Below are 16,038 nucleotides of genomic sequence, written 5' to 3'. Positions count from 1 at the left end.
GCATTCACACCAGAAGTTGCTTCATCTGTCTGCAACTGTCAAAGTCCTGCCCTCAGCCCTGTTTGGCTAACGGTTGTTTGTGTGCTTTGTAAATGACCCTGGCATCATCTAGCGCAGGTTTATCCCCATCCTTTCCGCTCTTTCCTCCACAGACACACTTTAGATAAGATTTTGTCAACAGGAACCACACTGGAGGGGTGTGTTTGTTGTTTGATGTAGCGGGACAGCGGGATAATGTTGTGTTGGCCTTAAATGCTGGTTTACTTTAGAGAGCTGGCTGGGACCGACTGTTTTTGCCACATCTAAGTTGGGAAAAGCAGAAAGAAAGTGGTGTGTTTTTTCACTTACAGACCAGGCTCCAGGTAGAGATTTCAGTGTTATTGGTTGGAGTGAGCTAATGACACCAATAAAAATGACTAACTTGGCTTAATCTGCTTTCCATCATAAACGTTTCCAGCGACGGGGAGTTTTAGCTTCAGGTTCAAACTTGTGGAATTGTTTTATTCCGAGTGTTGCAAAGCCCCTTGATGAACTTTTTGATCATTAATTCTGTGGTCTTTCGGGTTGATCCTAATCAGTTACCCATTACAGTTCCTAGTTAACAGTATGGGTTATACATAAATCTCCTCGGAATCCCTCAAATCACAAACCGGCAGATCCAAACCTAAAAAATCCTCCACACAAGTGTAAATTTAAAAGGGCGGGTGAACCGACAAAGCGTGTGTGTGTGTGTGTGTGTGTGTGTGTGAGAGAGAGAGAGAGAGAGTGTGTGTGTGTGTGGTGTGAGAGAGAGAGAGAGAGTGTGTGTGTGTGTGAGAGAGAGAGAGAGAGAGAGTGTGTGTGTGTGTGTGTGTGTGAGAGAGAGAGAGAGAGAGAGAGAGAGAGAGAGAGTGTATGTGTGTGTGTTTGGGGTAGGGGCGTATAAACGCCGCTTAATAATATTCTGGATGCTGCGCTCTGATTGGTCGCCGCGGATGACGTCACGCAGAAGCGCTGCCGCGAGGAGAAAAAAAAAAGTTCTCCGGTGATTCTGGGCTCAGAACAGAAGAGAGAAGCGCAGCGAAGTTCGGCGGGTCGGGACCTCCTCCTGGAATAAGCCCGTCTAAGGATTGTGTTCACGCTGGACTCTGCCGTCCACCCGCTGCTCCCGCGTTCCTTTCCACCCCCCCACCCTCCGCTGGTCTGCGGCTTGGAGAGAGAAGTTTGAGCCTGTCGGATTTTCTCCGCGAAGTTCGCAAGATGAACTTCGGCGCGTCGACCGGACACGTCTGTGTGAGTGCTCCATCTCTTAAAACTCTTGCTGTTTTAGGCCCCCGCCTGTTGCTGTCATGTCACCGACGCGGGTTTCATTAAAACGCTAAAAAGCATTAAAGATGCGGTTTACCAGCAACCCGGAGCCGCCCTCCGGAGCCTAATTAAACTAGCCTCACTAATGACGCGCTAATAGAAAATGTCGGCTTGTGACATTAAGGTGAGCGATTTAAGTTTGGGGCCAAACGGATGAGAGAAAAAATGGAAAGAAATCAGTGCAAGGCCTTGAAGACGACACAAGCCCTCATTGTGCTCATCATGCGCAGGAAACAACGTTGTTGATTAAAGTGTTTGGTTCTCAGGACTGGGACCGGGACCGGGGCCGGGACCGACCTGAAGCCCCGCCGGTCTCGGTGTTCTGCCTGTCTTGTACATTTGCCCCATCATTCACTCATCTGCCCCCCTCCCTCCACACTGCAGGCACCATCTGTCCTGGATATCATGTGCTCATGTTGTTCAGACATCCAGCATATGATGGCTCCTCTGTCACAGCGGATGGAGCTTTCTCTATCGGGGCTATTAATAAATGCCCCCCTGCCACTGTCTACTGCTGCTGGGGGGGGCTAAACAAGTATAAATCCGTTTTTATGGAGGCAATGGGCCACATTTAGCTCGGGTGGCATCTCTGTTTTTGATTGTAACCATCATTAATGGTAATAATTTACCTCGCTTGTAGTCACGTTCACACCCTGGAACTTTTCCCTCCCCCAGCAGACAGTTTATTAAACTCTCGGACCGTCGCACAGACGCCTTTTCATTCCCCCGGAGTTTTTTTTTTTAACCCCCCCCCCCCCTCCCAACTGGCACCAAAGGCTGCCATGACAAACGCCGTATTGCAAGGTGTTCTTGAGAGGTTCTTTTATTCCCTAAAGCCGAACGTGGGGCTGATTCCTGGGTTTGAACGTGGATCCGGAGGCCGATGCTGCTGCTTTACATGACAGTGACGGATGGGATGTGGTCCCCGCGGCTAACGAAGGCCTGCTAGTTTGTGGGTGAGGCGTATGTGGCGTGATTTATGACATCTGCTCTTCTTTTTTCCTGTCCTTTGCATCCTTGTTTTCGGTGCCGCCCGCTCCCCGTTTGATGTCAACCGTCCAGTAGTTCAATCATCTTTGCTCTAGCGGGTGGCACAGTCAATGTTTATCTCTTCTGTAAACTACAAAACATTCTGAAGGCCTCGACGACAGGCCCTGTTGCTAAGGGACCGCGAGGAAACTCCCCCTCCCCACCACCACCAGTCCTCTTCTGTCTAATCCCCCCCCCCCACACACACACACACTCCTCAAATTGAGTGTACGTGCCTGTCCCTCCAGTAAACTTCCTGCCTAGTTTGTACAGATAAGCTGATATTAGCTGCATCCATTTACTTCTGAGCGTTGTCACGCCGGTGCAAACGTGCGGCCGATTGCGATCTGCGATTGTTTACTGTGCGTCTGGGCTGGTTCACACAGGAAATATCTCTCCGTCTCTGGACAACACAGACAAGGGCAGGGCCCGACATTTGGGACAAGCAGAGGCCAACTCGTGTCATTGGGGACCGAGCCGTGGTCGACCAACGGGCCACTCCGGCATTCTTAATCTTGCTCGCCGCTGCTCTGCGTGGCGACCATGTGAACCGTTATAGAAGCCCCGAGTGACGCAAGGCGGGGGCAACTGACCCACCAGCATCCAACAGGTGGCTGCTTCTGCCCACGCCTGCGTGCCGCGCGCTCCCTCTCAGGTGGTTTTTTTACGGTGAGAACGGAGCCGCGCGGATTGCGCAACGGATTGTGTGAATCGACTCTTTTATCGGAGAGAGGCTGAGTCACGAAGGTGCGCCGCTTGCTCAGGTGTCGCGCGCTGACGTAGCGCATACCAATGCAGGCAGGTCACAGGGATGAGGTCAGAAGAGTTCACCTGGCAACATCGCTGGGACGAGAGTGGCTTTTTCGCTAAAGAGGGGTAAAGCTCAGACCGGGATTTCATTCCCAGACGCATTATCGTAACCCTTCGAGCTAATTTTTTGAGCCGAGGGTTTAGAACCATTCCATTACCTCAGATGGGGCTTTTATTCACAGTCGGCGCAACATTCTAAACGCCTCATCGTGACCATAGACTATATATAGACAGATATAGATTCAAGTTTGACTTTTTGCCCTTTTTAAAGTTGCCATATTAATTTTAATAGTCGTGTTGAAGGATGAAACATTTTATTGCCAGGTTACGTTTTTGGAATGCCGGTACCAACTCGGCCTGTCTTGTAGGTTCTGGTGACATCACCCTTTCTATTAATCACACGCATTGAAAACCTGTTGCTCAACGCCGGCTGAAGTCCGTTTGATGGGATTCACAGTGGGTTGTGGAATGTGCAGCTCTTCCACTGCTGGAAATAATCCACCGCTCCAACGTTTCGCTTCGCCAATTCCACTCGGTTTTTTTTTGGTTTTAAACAAAAGTCGTCTTTGATTTATTTGCACTCGTCCTGGAGTGTTTTAAGAAATGAGTGTCAGATTTTTGAGTGGAGAGAAAATGGAAGCCTGTTTCACGTCCTTCCAATAAAAAAAATCTGTCTTCAAACAGAAAAAAGGGCAGAAAGTTCAGTTTTCCTCCAGCTACGGTGGTGAAGCTGATTAAAGGGAAGTGTAATAATTGTTGTTATGTGAAGAAGAAAGGACTCATCTCTCTCCATGAGGCATTAAACCCAGAGGAAGAAGGCACTTCCATCACATGTCAGACATTTGGATTAAAATATTATATTTGCCTGTATACACAAATGGTAACCAGGTTAACGAGGTAAAACATTGAATCTGCTGAGCTGTTAGCAGCCCCTCTAATCATCCCATTGGCTGATAATAAATAAATAATCACTGTGTCCTGTTTCTGTTTAGGCTGCGATAAATGACAGTAGATTGTCTAAACAGCCTCTTGGTAAAGGCCAAATTGCCTCTTAACACCAGTTGTTTTGAATTCAGGTTAATGCCGTCACGATTAATAATTAAACCCCCGTTAAATCTGGTTTGGAGCAGCACCCTCCGCCTCGAGAGCGGACCCGGATCCAAAATATGTTACCCATCGTCACTTTGGGTTCTTTTGCTCTCCATGTGGTCCAGCTTTAATGGAGCACATGTGGTCGTTTCTGCACTGCAGGGATGGATTCCTTGATTTCTGCACTTGCCTAAGTCTGTTCGTCATCCCGTGGCGTGCTCGTCGGCTCCCCTCGGTCCACCAAAGGGCCCATTTAAGAGCCCTCTAGCGTACAAATCTTTAAATTCAATTTGCGGGTTGTTGTTCAAATTCCAAGTGCTGGCTTATCCTTCAGAAGGCTTGTGTGTGACTCACTGGCGATGTATGCGTGTTCGGCGGCCGGTCCTTAGAAACCACAGGGACCCGGACACAAACAGACGGGGAAACGTGTGTCACGTCGCACCTGCTCGCAACTCCTGAACCCTCCACTCTCAACGCCGCTCCCTCTTCCAGCCGTCGGAACAATAGGCCCATTTTCTCGGCATCAACGTCGGCTCACGCTCGCTGACTGACCAACAGGAAAACTCACCCAATTCGTCATTATTGTTGTTTTTTTAACCTTCGCCGTAAAGCGTCACCCAATCTGCTCGTGACAGTCCTTCACACGTGTCCAATCATGAAACGGACCTCCTGAGGAAACCGAAGAATTTGTGTCACAGAGCTGCAGCTTCCCCGAGTTAAAAATATCCCGCCTGGCGGATATGTTGTGGATCTAATCGGTACGCAGCTTGGAGGCAGGGTGCTGCGGAGGGAACATTTTGGAGCTGAACCCTGCATGAAGCCTCAGTATTGTCTCGAGCTTCCTGCGCTCCCTGAGAGGAGGGGGCAGCTGCTTTTCACACGCTCCCACACACAACACTTCACTCCATTTATTATGTGTGCCTGGGTGTCGTCTTCACTGTGTGTGTGTGTGTGTTTTCTGTAGGTTATTTTAAAAAATGATCCAAGATGGTGACGGGGGGGAGCCGCCATCTTTAAAATATGCCCGTCGGTTTATAATGATGGATGTCCCCAAGCTCGAGTGAGCCTCGGATTTATTTGCAAGTGTCAGGCTTGTTTCTCTTGACACGAGCACGGTCGCGCTCGTCTTCATTGTCTAACGCGGAATGTCGGCGTAATTTATCACGCGGGGAAAGTCGCGCACGAGCGCCTCCGTCTCCGTTATCTGCGCACGGAGAGCGCTCGCTATCACGTCAAGGTCAGCCTCCAGGTTTTTTATTGGAGCCGCCAGTGTTTTTTAGCAAGACTACAGGACGGGTTGCTGAAAATATTCCAGAAACGGTATTTAAACTTTCAATAAGCGGATTGAACCTGGATCTCTGAGTAAACACTGGCAGATGTGCTGACCAGAAAGGCCGCCGCTGCCATTCGTGCTGTCTATACAACCTGCCAGAGGGCTTCTGACACTCCTGGATGGATCAGGAGTCTCAGGACCAGCAAAGGCCTCTTCTAGCTATAGAGAGGCAGAGATCTGAGAGCTTTGGATGCTGAATCCATGAATCTGAGCACCTACAAATCAGCCGTGTTTACCGACGCCGACGCGGACGCTCTCCTTGAACAGATGCGGGAAAGATTGCAGAGGCTGTTTTGGTTAAAGTGGAAATCAAGGTCATTTTATCCAGCGCTGGTTAACTTGGGCATCGACTTTCCTGCCGGTCACCGTTTACCCGCCTCGTTGAAACCCCCAAAATGAGTTCGAGTTAAATGAAAACGAGCAAACGTCGTGTTTCTTACACGTTTGATTTTTGATGTAGTGATCTCAAGGTCAAACATCTGAACTCTCCTGAAGATCATGTGACGTATTAATAAAAGAAGTGGCTAAGCAGAGAAGCATGGTGAGCCTCGGGAGTGTAACAACAGGCGTTATGTCCCTCTACAGTATTAAACAGCTGTTGTTGACTTCGTCTAACACGATCTGAACAGCGCAGGCTGCGTTCTTCACCATATTTTCTGCCTGTTTCTGTTATAATAGAGCGCACTGTAATCCTCTCAGGAATAAGGAGTGATCACAGCCTTCTAAATGGCCCATTGATAAGCCAGGTCCACTGAGAGGATGTCCTGTCATTTAGTCACAAATGCACTCTCAGTGGACTTGGCATGCGCAGCGTTTGTGCCAGGGCAATTTGGAAGAACCCAGGGTGTTTGGAGGAAGTGGAGGCGAGCTACTGTCCTCGGATAAACAGAGCCCCTCATTATTTCATTCTAGTTTTTATTGGTTTAACTTGAGCTCGTTACAGGCCAACCACACACACACGTCAATACGTTACTGTTGAGCTGGTCAGTCTGTGTCCAGGTCAGAGCGCTGAGGCTGTGAGCTGGGCTGTGTCCCCCCCCCCCCCCTGGAGTTGGACAGTCTCCTGGCCTTGTGGCTCTGCTGAGGTTACCGCCTCTGCAGTCTTCCTGCCGTCTCGGTGACGGGGAGGTAAAGCGAAGCCGCACTGCGGCTGCCCCCAAGTGTTTGTGGCCGCTGTCGCTGAAGCAACAGCCGTGGCGCGTGTGGTCGCGATCAACACGTGGACACGCGGGTGTGTGGACGGAAGACAATGGATATAATACAGTCGAAGATTAATGATTGATCAGCTCGTTAAAGTGCCATTTTCCATACTTGTGGGTCATCAGAAGTATTTACATAACTATAAAACAATAAAAGGCAGATAGCAGCGTGAGTAATTGGAACAACAACAGGTCGTCGTTCCATGAGCTCAGAAATGAATAAAGGTTGAAAATGACGTCAGTGTCACCTGATTTTTAATTTTTTTACTACCTATAGTTGTTCATTAACTGCTGTGGAATCTGTACCTCAGTGATTACATTTGGAGTAGATTTCCACCCAGAACTCTGTTATTTTTGTTCCTCTTATCTTCCTCCCTTTCACGGCCATGCGGTGTCCCAGTCTGAAGGACTGCTAGCCGTTAGTGCCCCGGCTCTTGTCTTCACCCTCCCCCTGTGCCTTCCCTCCCGAGCATGTTTGGATAGATCTAAATGGTGTGATTGTGACTGCTCTGCCTCTCAGCACTGTCTTTGGAAAGTCTGACGCTAACGGGGGCAGAGAAAGAAGGGAAAAGGCAGAGTAAGTGAGAGGGAGAGGAGGGGGCTGGGGGGGGTTGGAACAAGGCATGGCTGCCCTCCAGAGACCCAGCTCAGCGTCAGGAGTCAGCCTGTCCCTCGTTCTCCACCTTGATCTGCCCGTCTCAGCCTCTTCTTTTTATAGCGGCCCATCTCTGGCTCCGGCGGATACGGTTTCCTGCTTTGAATCCAACCTCCTGCACCACCGCCTTACCTGTCCACCCTAACCTGTCAGGGGCGGGGGCGTACAGACGAGACAAAACCCCCGAATACAGGCCTCTCCTTTACTCGGGAGGTGTCGGGTGTCGTTGGAGGCGCTTGGCGGCGGTGTCACATGTCGGGGCATTCAAAGAGCCGGGGGTTTAAGAATGTGGGTCATTTGAAGTAGAGGCACTAAAGTGTGTTGTTTGCCAGTAAATGGAGCTTTCTCATATTGACACGGTGAAAAGCGTGTGAATAAACCCCACGGCCCCGGGGCCACGCTAAAGCGTTGGGCCGTATTCTTCTCTGCACCCCACCTCCACAGGCTGGTTATTATCGGGCCCATGAATGCTCCTCTGGTATTGCATTTGATATGGACACTGCGGGTGTTGAACGACTATCTGACTCTTTCTGTGGCGCAGAAGAGGAAGCGGATGCTGCTGCTTTTAAACGGCTTCCACAACAGAAGCAGACGACGCAGTCATTTCATTTGCCCGCCTGTTGCCCTGCGTGCACCAACTGTATAGTCCTGCGTTTGGGCAAACACGGAGTTGTTTTGCCTCCAGTTCTGAATAGCTGGATAGCTCCCTTAATTGCTTTCCCACGGCAGATGTTCAGATCAGATGGTTCAAATTAAGTCACAGATTGCTCACACAAGGTTTCCTATGAATATAGACTCTCCTTGCCGTTCTTTTACGGAGTACGGATGCGTGCCGCCAGTGTGCGGGAATAATCCTCCTCCCTCCATCTCTTCCTGTCCCAGATGATTCAGGTGCTGCTGCTCGCCGTCCTCTGTGGGCTGCAGTGTGGAGCAGTGGAACCTCCAGCCTCTCAGTGGTCCAGAAAAGAGCACCAAAACCTCACGGTCCGCCAGCACAGGAACTGTGTGGAGAACGAGCAGTACCTCCATCAGGGGTTCTGCTGCCTCAACTGCAGGGCTGGTGAGAACCATTTAATAAAGTAGACATTTCATCAGGCAGCTTGCGTATAATGTGGCAATCCAGGCGTTATAAATTAGCCCCACCACTTAAAGGTTTTCTGCACGGCCTGGAAATAATGTTGGCCGGAAGCTAACATTATTTTATATAATGCAGGGCATGAGTGATGCACAAGATTTAGATCCAAGAACCATTGCAGGAACCATTCGTATTGTTATGGGTGGAGGCTAATTGTTGTACCACCTTTAATAACGTTAGCCGAAATGCTATTACCTCAAGTTGATTCAATTATTTAATTTGCCCAAATTCTGACAAATCACTATATTTGATTACATTTGTACCAAAAAAGAAAGTAATCCCTTTATCTACTATGATCCTAATTGCGCACAAGAAAGAAAACAGCCCAGAAATTCGGTTGTTATTATCATTTATAAGCCACCCAAGTCATTATGAACACCGAATATTTGCACAAATCCAGCATTCCCCTTTATTTATATTTATAGATATTATTCCCGGAGCTGGAAGTTTTTTTTGTTATATTTCACAGGGAAAGTTGCTGTCTGACTGTTTTTGTGTCTGATTTGTAGGAACCTTTGTGTACAAGGAATGTGAAAGAGATCAAGAACAAGGCGTCTGTCATTCCTGTGAGCACGGACAGACCTACACGGAGCACTCCAATGGGATGAACCGCTGCCTGCCCTGCACACACTGTCGCCTCGGTAATGACATCGGCTGCTTCATCCCCTCAGTTTGACGGCGAATTCTGAGCACAAGTCTTGGTTTGTTTCAAAAGATGGGAAATCAGAGCCTAGCCGTGTAACCTTTTAAATCTAAACTCAGCTCTTCTGTAATCCTATCAAAGATAGACCATATTGTTTAGGAAAGCAGATACCTTTTTACCTTTTGTCCCTCCTCCCCCCTCAGCTGCACTCGTGATACTCCGGTCTTATGATGTTACATGAGGTTGCAGGGCGTGACTTTGTTGTTTTGTTTCCTGGCCTGAATGTGAGCATGTTACCTGTCTCTGGAGAGACGCTCCAGTGTCTGCCTTACCTGGCTGAACTGGGTGTGGCCCCGACTCATTGTCTCCCACACTGGGTGTCTTTGTGTCCAATGAAAGTCTGGAGCAGCAGAAAGGGAGATTACTGTTACATAGGTCGCCTTTTGTTCTCATTCATCGCACTTTTAGGACGGAGCTTTGTCTCTTTCGCTCCAGCTTTAACCATGTCATAATTAATTGTTCACCCTGGACAGCAGCTGATTTCATAGAAAGCGCCTCTTTGATTGGTAGCTGTTGCTAACCTGCCACTTCTGGTCGTGTCGACTCTTTAACGGATAATTTTAGGGCTTTAAAACTGATGTTAAGAGCTGCCGCTCTGTTCCACACGTGTTGCATTCCAGTCAGCTCTGAACACAATTATATAACAATAGTCTCTAAATGGAACCATCCTAAGGGGGTTTTTTTCATGTCTAACACATAAAGAGAGCAAAGAGTGTGTTGTTTTGTGTGTAAAATGACTCTGGGTAATAAGAAACAAGCATAAATTGTAACTCACTCGATCAAAGACACAAGTCTCTACAAGAAGGGATTCACACACATGTGCCAAAGGTAAACACTGAGGGCTAGTCTTTAACTTCAGCTAACCATTTTCTTTTTCTTTTTTTTAAGTCGCTCAGTCGTTTTGCCTAAAAATCTAAGAACAGGATGTGTATTTACAGTGATTACTATAACAGTCCAGGCTCTTGTCTCACTGTAGGAGCAGACTTTGTTCCATATATAGTGTTGTGTCTTGTGAAAATAACTTAAATCCAACCTTTGATATCTTCCAGGACTCCTCTACCCAACAGCATCCCCCTGTTCTGCTGATCATAACATTGATATTGTCTGATAATCACAGTTAATTATAGTGACATGACAAAGAGACAAAGACCTCAGTGTTGAGACAACGTTCAGCTTTTTATTTTACTCTTTTAGCTCCCCACATCTCTGAGACCACTAAACTTTTCCACTTTATCTATAAAATCAGCGATAGGACTCCTGACGTAGGGCGTCCTGACCTTTTGAAAGAGGTGATAAAGTGTGACTTCATTTTAAGTCACGAAAGGGGACTATTTGATCTTAGAAATGCCTCAGGTATAGCTTCAAACCAATCAACAACTCACGGAACGTTCGTTCTCGACGCGTCGTCCACAAATCCGTCTGTTTTACTAAAGTTTATGATGTTTATCGTGTTTTCCGTCGCCCTCCAGACGAGATCGAGACGGCGTCCTGCACCACGACCTCAGACACCAGATGCCAGTGCAAACCGGGGACGTTCTGCGTCCCAGATCAGGCCTGCGAGGTCTGCAAACGCTGTGCCAAGTAAGCGCCTCGCGTCTCGTGAAACCGGCTCCCCAGAGTTGATTCACCAAGCTGTGCTTTTCTCACCTATACCGTGTCTATAAACACACAGGTGTAAAGCAGGAGAGGAGGAGGTGAAGAAGTGTACCCCCTCGTCCAACACGGAGTGTCGGAAACATAACCTCCCCCCCACGAAACCGTCTCAGGCTTCTCCCACTGCCAACCCCTCCTCTCCCTCATATACTGGTAATTCACCACGGTGTTTGACTAAAGCGTGACGTGTCTGGCATGTGCAACCCTCCATGCACTGATGGGTTTTGTTTCTCGCCGTCTCCAGCTACCGTCGTCTCCGTTATCGCGGTCCTCCTCGTCCTGGTGCTGATCGGACTGGCAGTGTGGTGGTTCACGCAGCATCCGTGTGAAATTCCCTGTGAGTTGTCTCTGACGTGCACAACCTTGAGGCTGTTTTCTTCACCTGTTTTAATGCTCTTTGTCTTGCGGTGAAACAGGCATCAGGAGCCACTCCAGCGATATCAAGATTCGTATCGTAAGTTTTCCACGTGGGCCGGATTTCCTTTGTGTTACGGTAAAAACTGACCCAACGTCCGCGTCTCCTGTCAGCAGGACGGGAACGACCCCTCAGCGGAAGAGAGGCAGAATAGTCAGAACGCAGGGTTGGAGGGGGAGGAGCCCCGGCCAGAGTCCCGGCCTCTGCTGCAGGAGACCCAGCACGGGGTGACCAAGCCCTCCCCCCCACTGGAAGACGAGGACCGCGGTTTGGGAGACAGCTTGCCCAACACCACTAACTCGTCTCAGACGAGCCTGTCGGCCCTGCCCACGTTGCCCTCTGCTATCACCCCCCGCCAGAGCCCCTCGGCCGGCAGGATGACACCCGTAGACGTGGTGAGGAGAACAAGACATCGCTGCCTGTTTCCTGTTGACCTCTGACCACAGTTTAATCACCAGTTCTGTCTTTTCCCTCCAGGAGGATCCTCTGCGATATCGACTGGTGCCTGTAAAAGGTACTATTCCCGTTAAACACTTCTTATTTCATGATGTGACGGTAGTTTTACGTTGAGGCAGCTGCAGCACATCACAGTTCAAAGTCTCTCTGCCAGATTTCACATTAGCAGCTTGATAGATAAATAATCTCATGACAGTCAGGCAAGCCTTTGGGGTATTTGGAACATGCCGTCTTTTATTCCTCATGCTAAATGAATCAGGGCTCGGCTGGTTTGTCTGCTTATTTCTTCGGTTTTGTGTTTGTTTATATGTGCGTTGGCGATGGCACTCACATTTGTCATAAGAACATTTTGTCATTTTTGTTTAAATGTCTAATTCCGCTACGTTGCTCTGAGGAAACTAAACTTCTACCTTTTTTTTAATTATTCAAGATGCTGAAAAATCCTTAAAGATGAGCTTCGACCTGTTTGAGGAGCACCTGGACGTGCGGATCCACAACAAATTCTTCCGGGCGATTGGCGTTAGCGACAACGACATCCGTATTGCCCAAACCGACAAAGTCTACGAGCTGCTGAAGAACTGGATGCAGAAGCAGGGACTCAAAGCGGACATTAACGACCTGCTGGGTGTGTTACTCAGGATGGACCAGCGGCGCTCGGCTGAGAGCATCGCCTCAGATGCCCTGCGGAAAGGCTACTACAAGCACGCGGAAACACCCTGAACGTGACCAGGACTGCACATGAACTCAACACTAAGTACTTAGAACAAATGAACTAGAAGCTGACGGATGCTACCAGCGGACGGCGTCGTGCACGGCCGACCTGCCATGTCTTCAGAAGCCAGTAGTTTGTTTCTGTGTTTGTTTTTTAAGAAAAATCGCCAAAAGGGGAAGGTCGAGCTCTACTGATCAGAGCTCCGAGGATGCTGAGCGCTCACTAAATGCGGGGCCATGTAATGATGAAGAAGACGTCTAGGGGCCAAACTCGCGCCAAAGACAAAATGAAGGTGTCAACTTTGACGTGCCTAAATGGCCCCGGCCGATCCCCACGCACCCCAAAGCCTTCAGCGGGGGGGGGGGTCTCCGGGACACTACCTGGAGACGAGGATATACACTGGTTTGTAGGAGTGGCATTAGCTGTGCCGCTAATACTGTGCCTCTTTGTTGCACTGGCCTCTGGCACATTTCAAACTACAATCATGCATTTGTAGATTTTTAGACCGTTTGAAGTCGGTTTGTCTGTCGTCCGCAGCCGTACTAATCATCAACTTTGTCTCTTCAATGCTTTCTGGTTACCTTTTTGTGAGAAGAGCGCTTTCAATCATGGTCGTCAGGTTTTTTTCATGCTTCCCGTGCGTCAGACACGCGTGGATGCGGTGCCGTCGAAGGAATTTCACAAGCTGTTTCAGTTGGAGTAGTTGTTCAAGGTTTCCATTGTTTTCAATGAAACTTCTAGGTCATTTAATTTATTTATGTATTTATTGTCATGACTCATAATTCCTTTTATTTATACCACTGCTAAAAATAACTCTGGAACACACACACACTCTCTTTAGTGTCATCGCAGTGTTCTGAAATGACTGATTTTGATAGGAGCGGTCGCTCTACGTTTTGGTGTGTCGCTCGGGTCCACGTGCCTTTCCTGCGCATCAGTTTAGATTCATTCATTTGATCATGTTCCCCCACACGGGACCACCCGCCACCGCTGCCGCCATTGTTCTGGACTAATCTACGGCTGGACATCTTAGCATTTTCTTACTGTAGATGAATTATTGACTCTGCAGTGTCATTTTGCACTTCAGAGCAACAGAATACACGTGAACACGGACAGATCATTTTGCCCCTATTGGACAATGATGAAGGAAACTTCTTCTGGATTTAAAAAGCTAAAAAAAGACGACATGTACATAAAGCTTCCTCTCGAATGTACGTAAAGCTGTTCGGACTCCACCCTCACAGAGTATATTTGTATATATGAAGCTCCATTATTGGAACAAAAGAATATTGTGAGGCTGTTAACTGAGAACAACACCAACCCCAGGACTTGGCTGTTGCAGTATAATCTAGAATGTGACTTTTCCCCCTCCCGTCCGTATGTGTGAAGGAAACTTTAGAGATCTATGCTAAGATTGCTGGGCGATGCTACAGTGCTGGCACTGCCATCTACTGACGGACAATGGAAACGCAGCCTGCATCAGCTACTCCTTCACCTTCTCTCCCTCTCTACTTCCCCAAACCGTTACAGCAAATCCGTGTTTTTCCCCTCTCTCTGGAATTTATTGGAATGTTATTCATGTTTTCACTTTTCCATGTCTCACTCAGTCTCTCTGTTCAGTGTTGCTTGTTAGCCGTTTGATCGCCGTCGCTGTCGTTGGGCCGTCTCAAATTTCAGATGTAAATTATACCATTGCATAAAGGCTGTTTTTATGTCCATTTTAGAGTTTTTGTACAGAGCGTTTGAGACTGATGTTTCTTTCCATGTTACGGTTACAATAAAATGTAAAACTCGTGAGTTGTACGCTGTTGCGTGGATCTTTTGGAAGAGGGCGTCCCACAGGAGGAGTCCTCAGCTGAGGTTTGGAGCAGCAAGTGGCGAGGATGGATCGCCCACGTCCCCAGTGGATCAAAGCAAATGTATTGATATTTCGGATGAATACTTTGAGTCATTGAGAACACGCCTGCTTCTGCTGCCTGTTTTGCCGCAGCCTTCGGCGGCGCGTCCTTCTGGAGCCTCCCTGTCTCATCACTTGACAGGATCATCTGGCTCCTCAAAGTGAGACGTCGGGCTCTGCCTGAGTTTTCCAGCGAAGACAACCCTCCCTGTGTTTTTCGTCTTGCTGCGGTAGGCTGAAGCCTCTTTTCGGCTCCTCTCCAGACCCCACAACATAATGGAAACGGTTGTTTGCGAGGAAAGGTCTCCTTGTGCCCACAAACGCATCCACGGGTTCCCGTGAGGTGTTTGATCCCATTCCGCTCAGATATTTTCCATCTGACTTCAGTGCAACACTGTATGTTGTCAAATAAGTTGCCAAACACATCACAAGCGCAGGTAAGGAACGACTTGTGATTCTGCTGTCAGGAAGTGATTGTGTTTCCTGGAGGTGGACCAGGATCCTGAATAGTCCGGGCAGGTTGTCTGTGATTCATTACGTTTTGTGGATGTAGATGAATGCAGTGTTGAGTCTCTTTGAACTTTTCCTTCAGTTTCCCTTTTTGTTTTGGATCTTTGCTTTTCTCGGGCCTTTTTATAGCTTAATTGTCTCTAATCTGTGTACGCGTCCATCATTCTGAAGGAAAATGTGTCTGATTGTTCTGATTTTCCCCGGTTTCTGTGTAATTCCTGCCCTTTCCTCCCACCCTCCATCCAACACTCCCTTCATCTGATCTTGTGAACGCTCAGGCGCTGTTGTGAAAGCTGCTGCCCCGCTTTCAATCCAGATCATGTATTTCAAATGCAAATGGCCGACATGTAAATGTTCCTTCATTGTGAGTAATTGCTGAGCCAACATTTTCAGCCTCGTTTGATCTCTTCTACCCTGCGTCTGTTTCCAATATGCATTTCCTCTCAAAAGGCAGCTCTGTCTGGAAGGCACAGCGCGGCTCCGTGTTCTTCGGCCTCGCCGAGCTTTTGTTTCTAATCAGCGTCGTTAGCATCTGCTTGTTGGATGCGCGCTGGTCTCTCCTGCTTTCCATTTTCAGCAGTTTCCCCTTGAAGAAGTGACATCTCCTCCCTCTGGGCATGTCGGCTCTGCTCGCTCTGACGATCTGTCCTCTTCTCATTGTCCGGCCTTCAGCTCAGGCTTCGCTCTTTTGAGAGGATGCTTCGTCATGGTCGTGCATCACAACAGGCTGCTCTCGGATCCATTCAGCCAATTCCGCTCCCGTCTCCTCCTTTTGGGCGACATCTGGTTCAGGCATGCGGAGGACCAGTTCGGGGATATTTCAGTTTTCTGTAGGTTACAGTGGATTTTCCTTCCTTGATTCAGATTTTTTCTCCCTGGTGAGGGATGGCGTGCACAGGACAAAGGGGGAAAAAAAAGAAAAACCCAGCTGGAGGGACTGGAAATGAAAATAAAATTAGTTACAAGTCAAACACCATGACAACAACAAGTATATTACATTGTTCAAATGAAAGTCATTGGTCGCATGACTGCGATAACATCTGAAGAAATTGTGTTCAGCCATCATTAATGTCTCACTGATAAGGTTAGAGTCCA

General features: G+C 48.3%; 1 protein-coding gene across 1 annotated transcript; it reads left to right on the top strand.

Annotated features, from left to right (window-relative positions):
- The first annotated feature begins 964 nt into the window (after window positions 1–964).
- Window positions 965–14,329, top strand: tnfrsfa (tumor necrosis factor receptor superfamily, member a). The gene is made up of 10 exons (XM_057019128.1): window positions 965–1,272; window positions 8,345–8,522; window positions 9,107–9,238; window positions 10,770–10,881; window positions 10,973–11,106; window positions 11,198–11,290; window positions 11,370–11,407; window positions 11,485–11,763; window positions 11,846–11,882; window positions 12,255–14,329. The coding sequence occupies exons 1-10, from the start codon at window positions 1,240–1,242 to the stop codon at window positions 12,542–12,544; spliced, it is 1,326 nt and encodes a 441-aa protein (XP_056875108.1). The 5' UTR covers window positions 965–1,239; the 3' UTR covers window positions 12,545–14,329.
- Window positions 14,330–16,038: the final 1,709 nt, after the last annotated feature.

The sequence above is a fragment of the Takifugu flavidus genome, chromosome 20, assembly GCF_003711565.1.
Source record: "Takifugu flavidus isolate HTHZ2018 chromosome 20, ASM371156v2, whole genome shotgun sequence".
NCBI classification, from domain to species: domain Eukaryota; kingdom Metazoa; phylum Chordata; class Actinopteri; order Tetraodontiformes; family Tetraodontidae; genus Takifugu; species Takifugu flavidus.
This window is presented reverse-complemented; position numbering and strand designations above follow the sequence as displayed.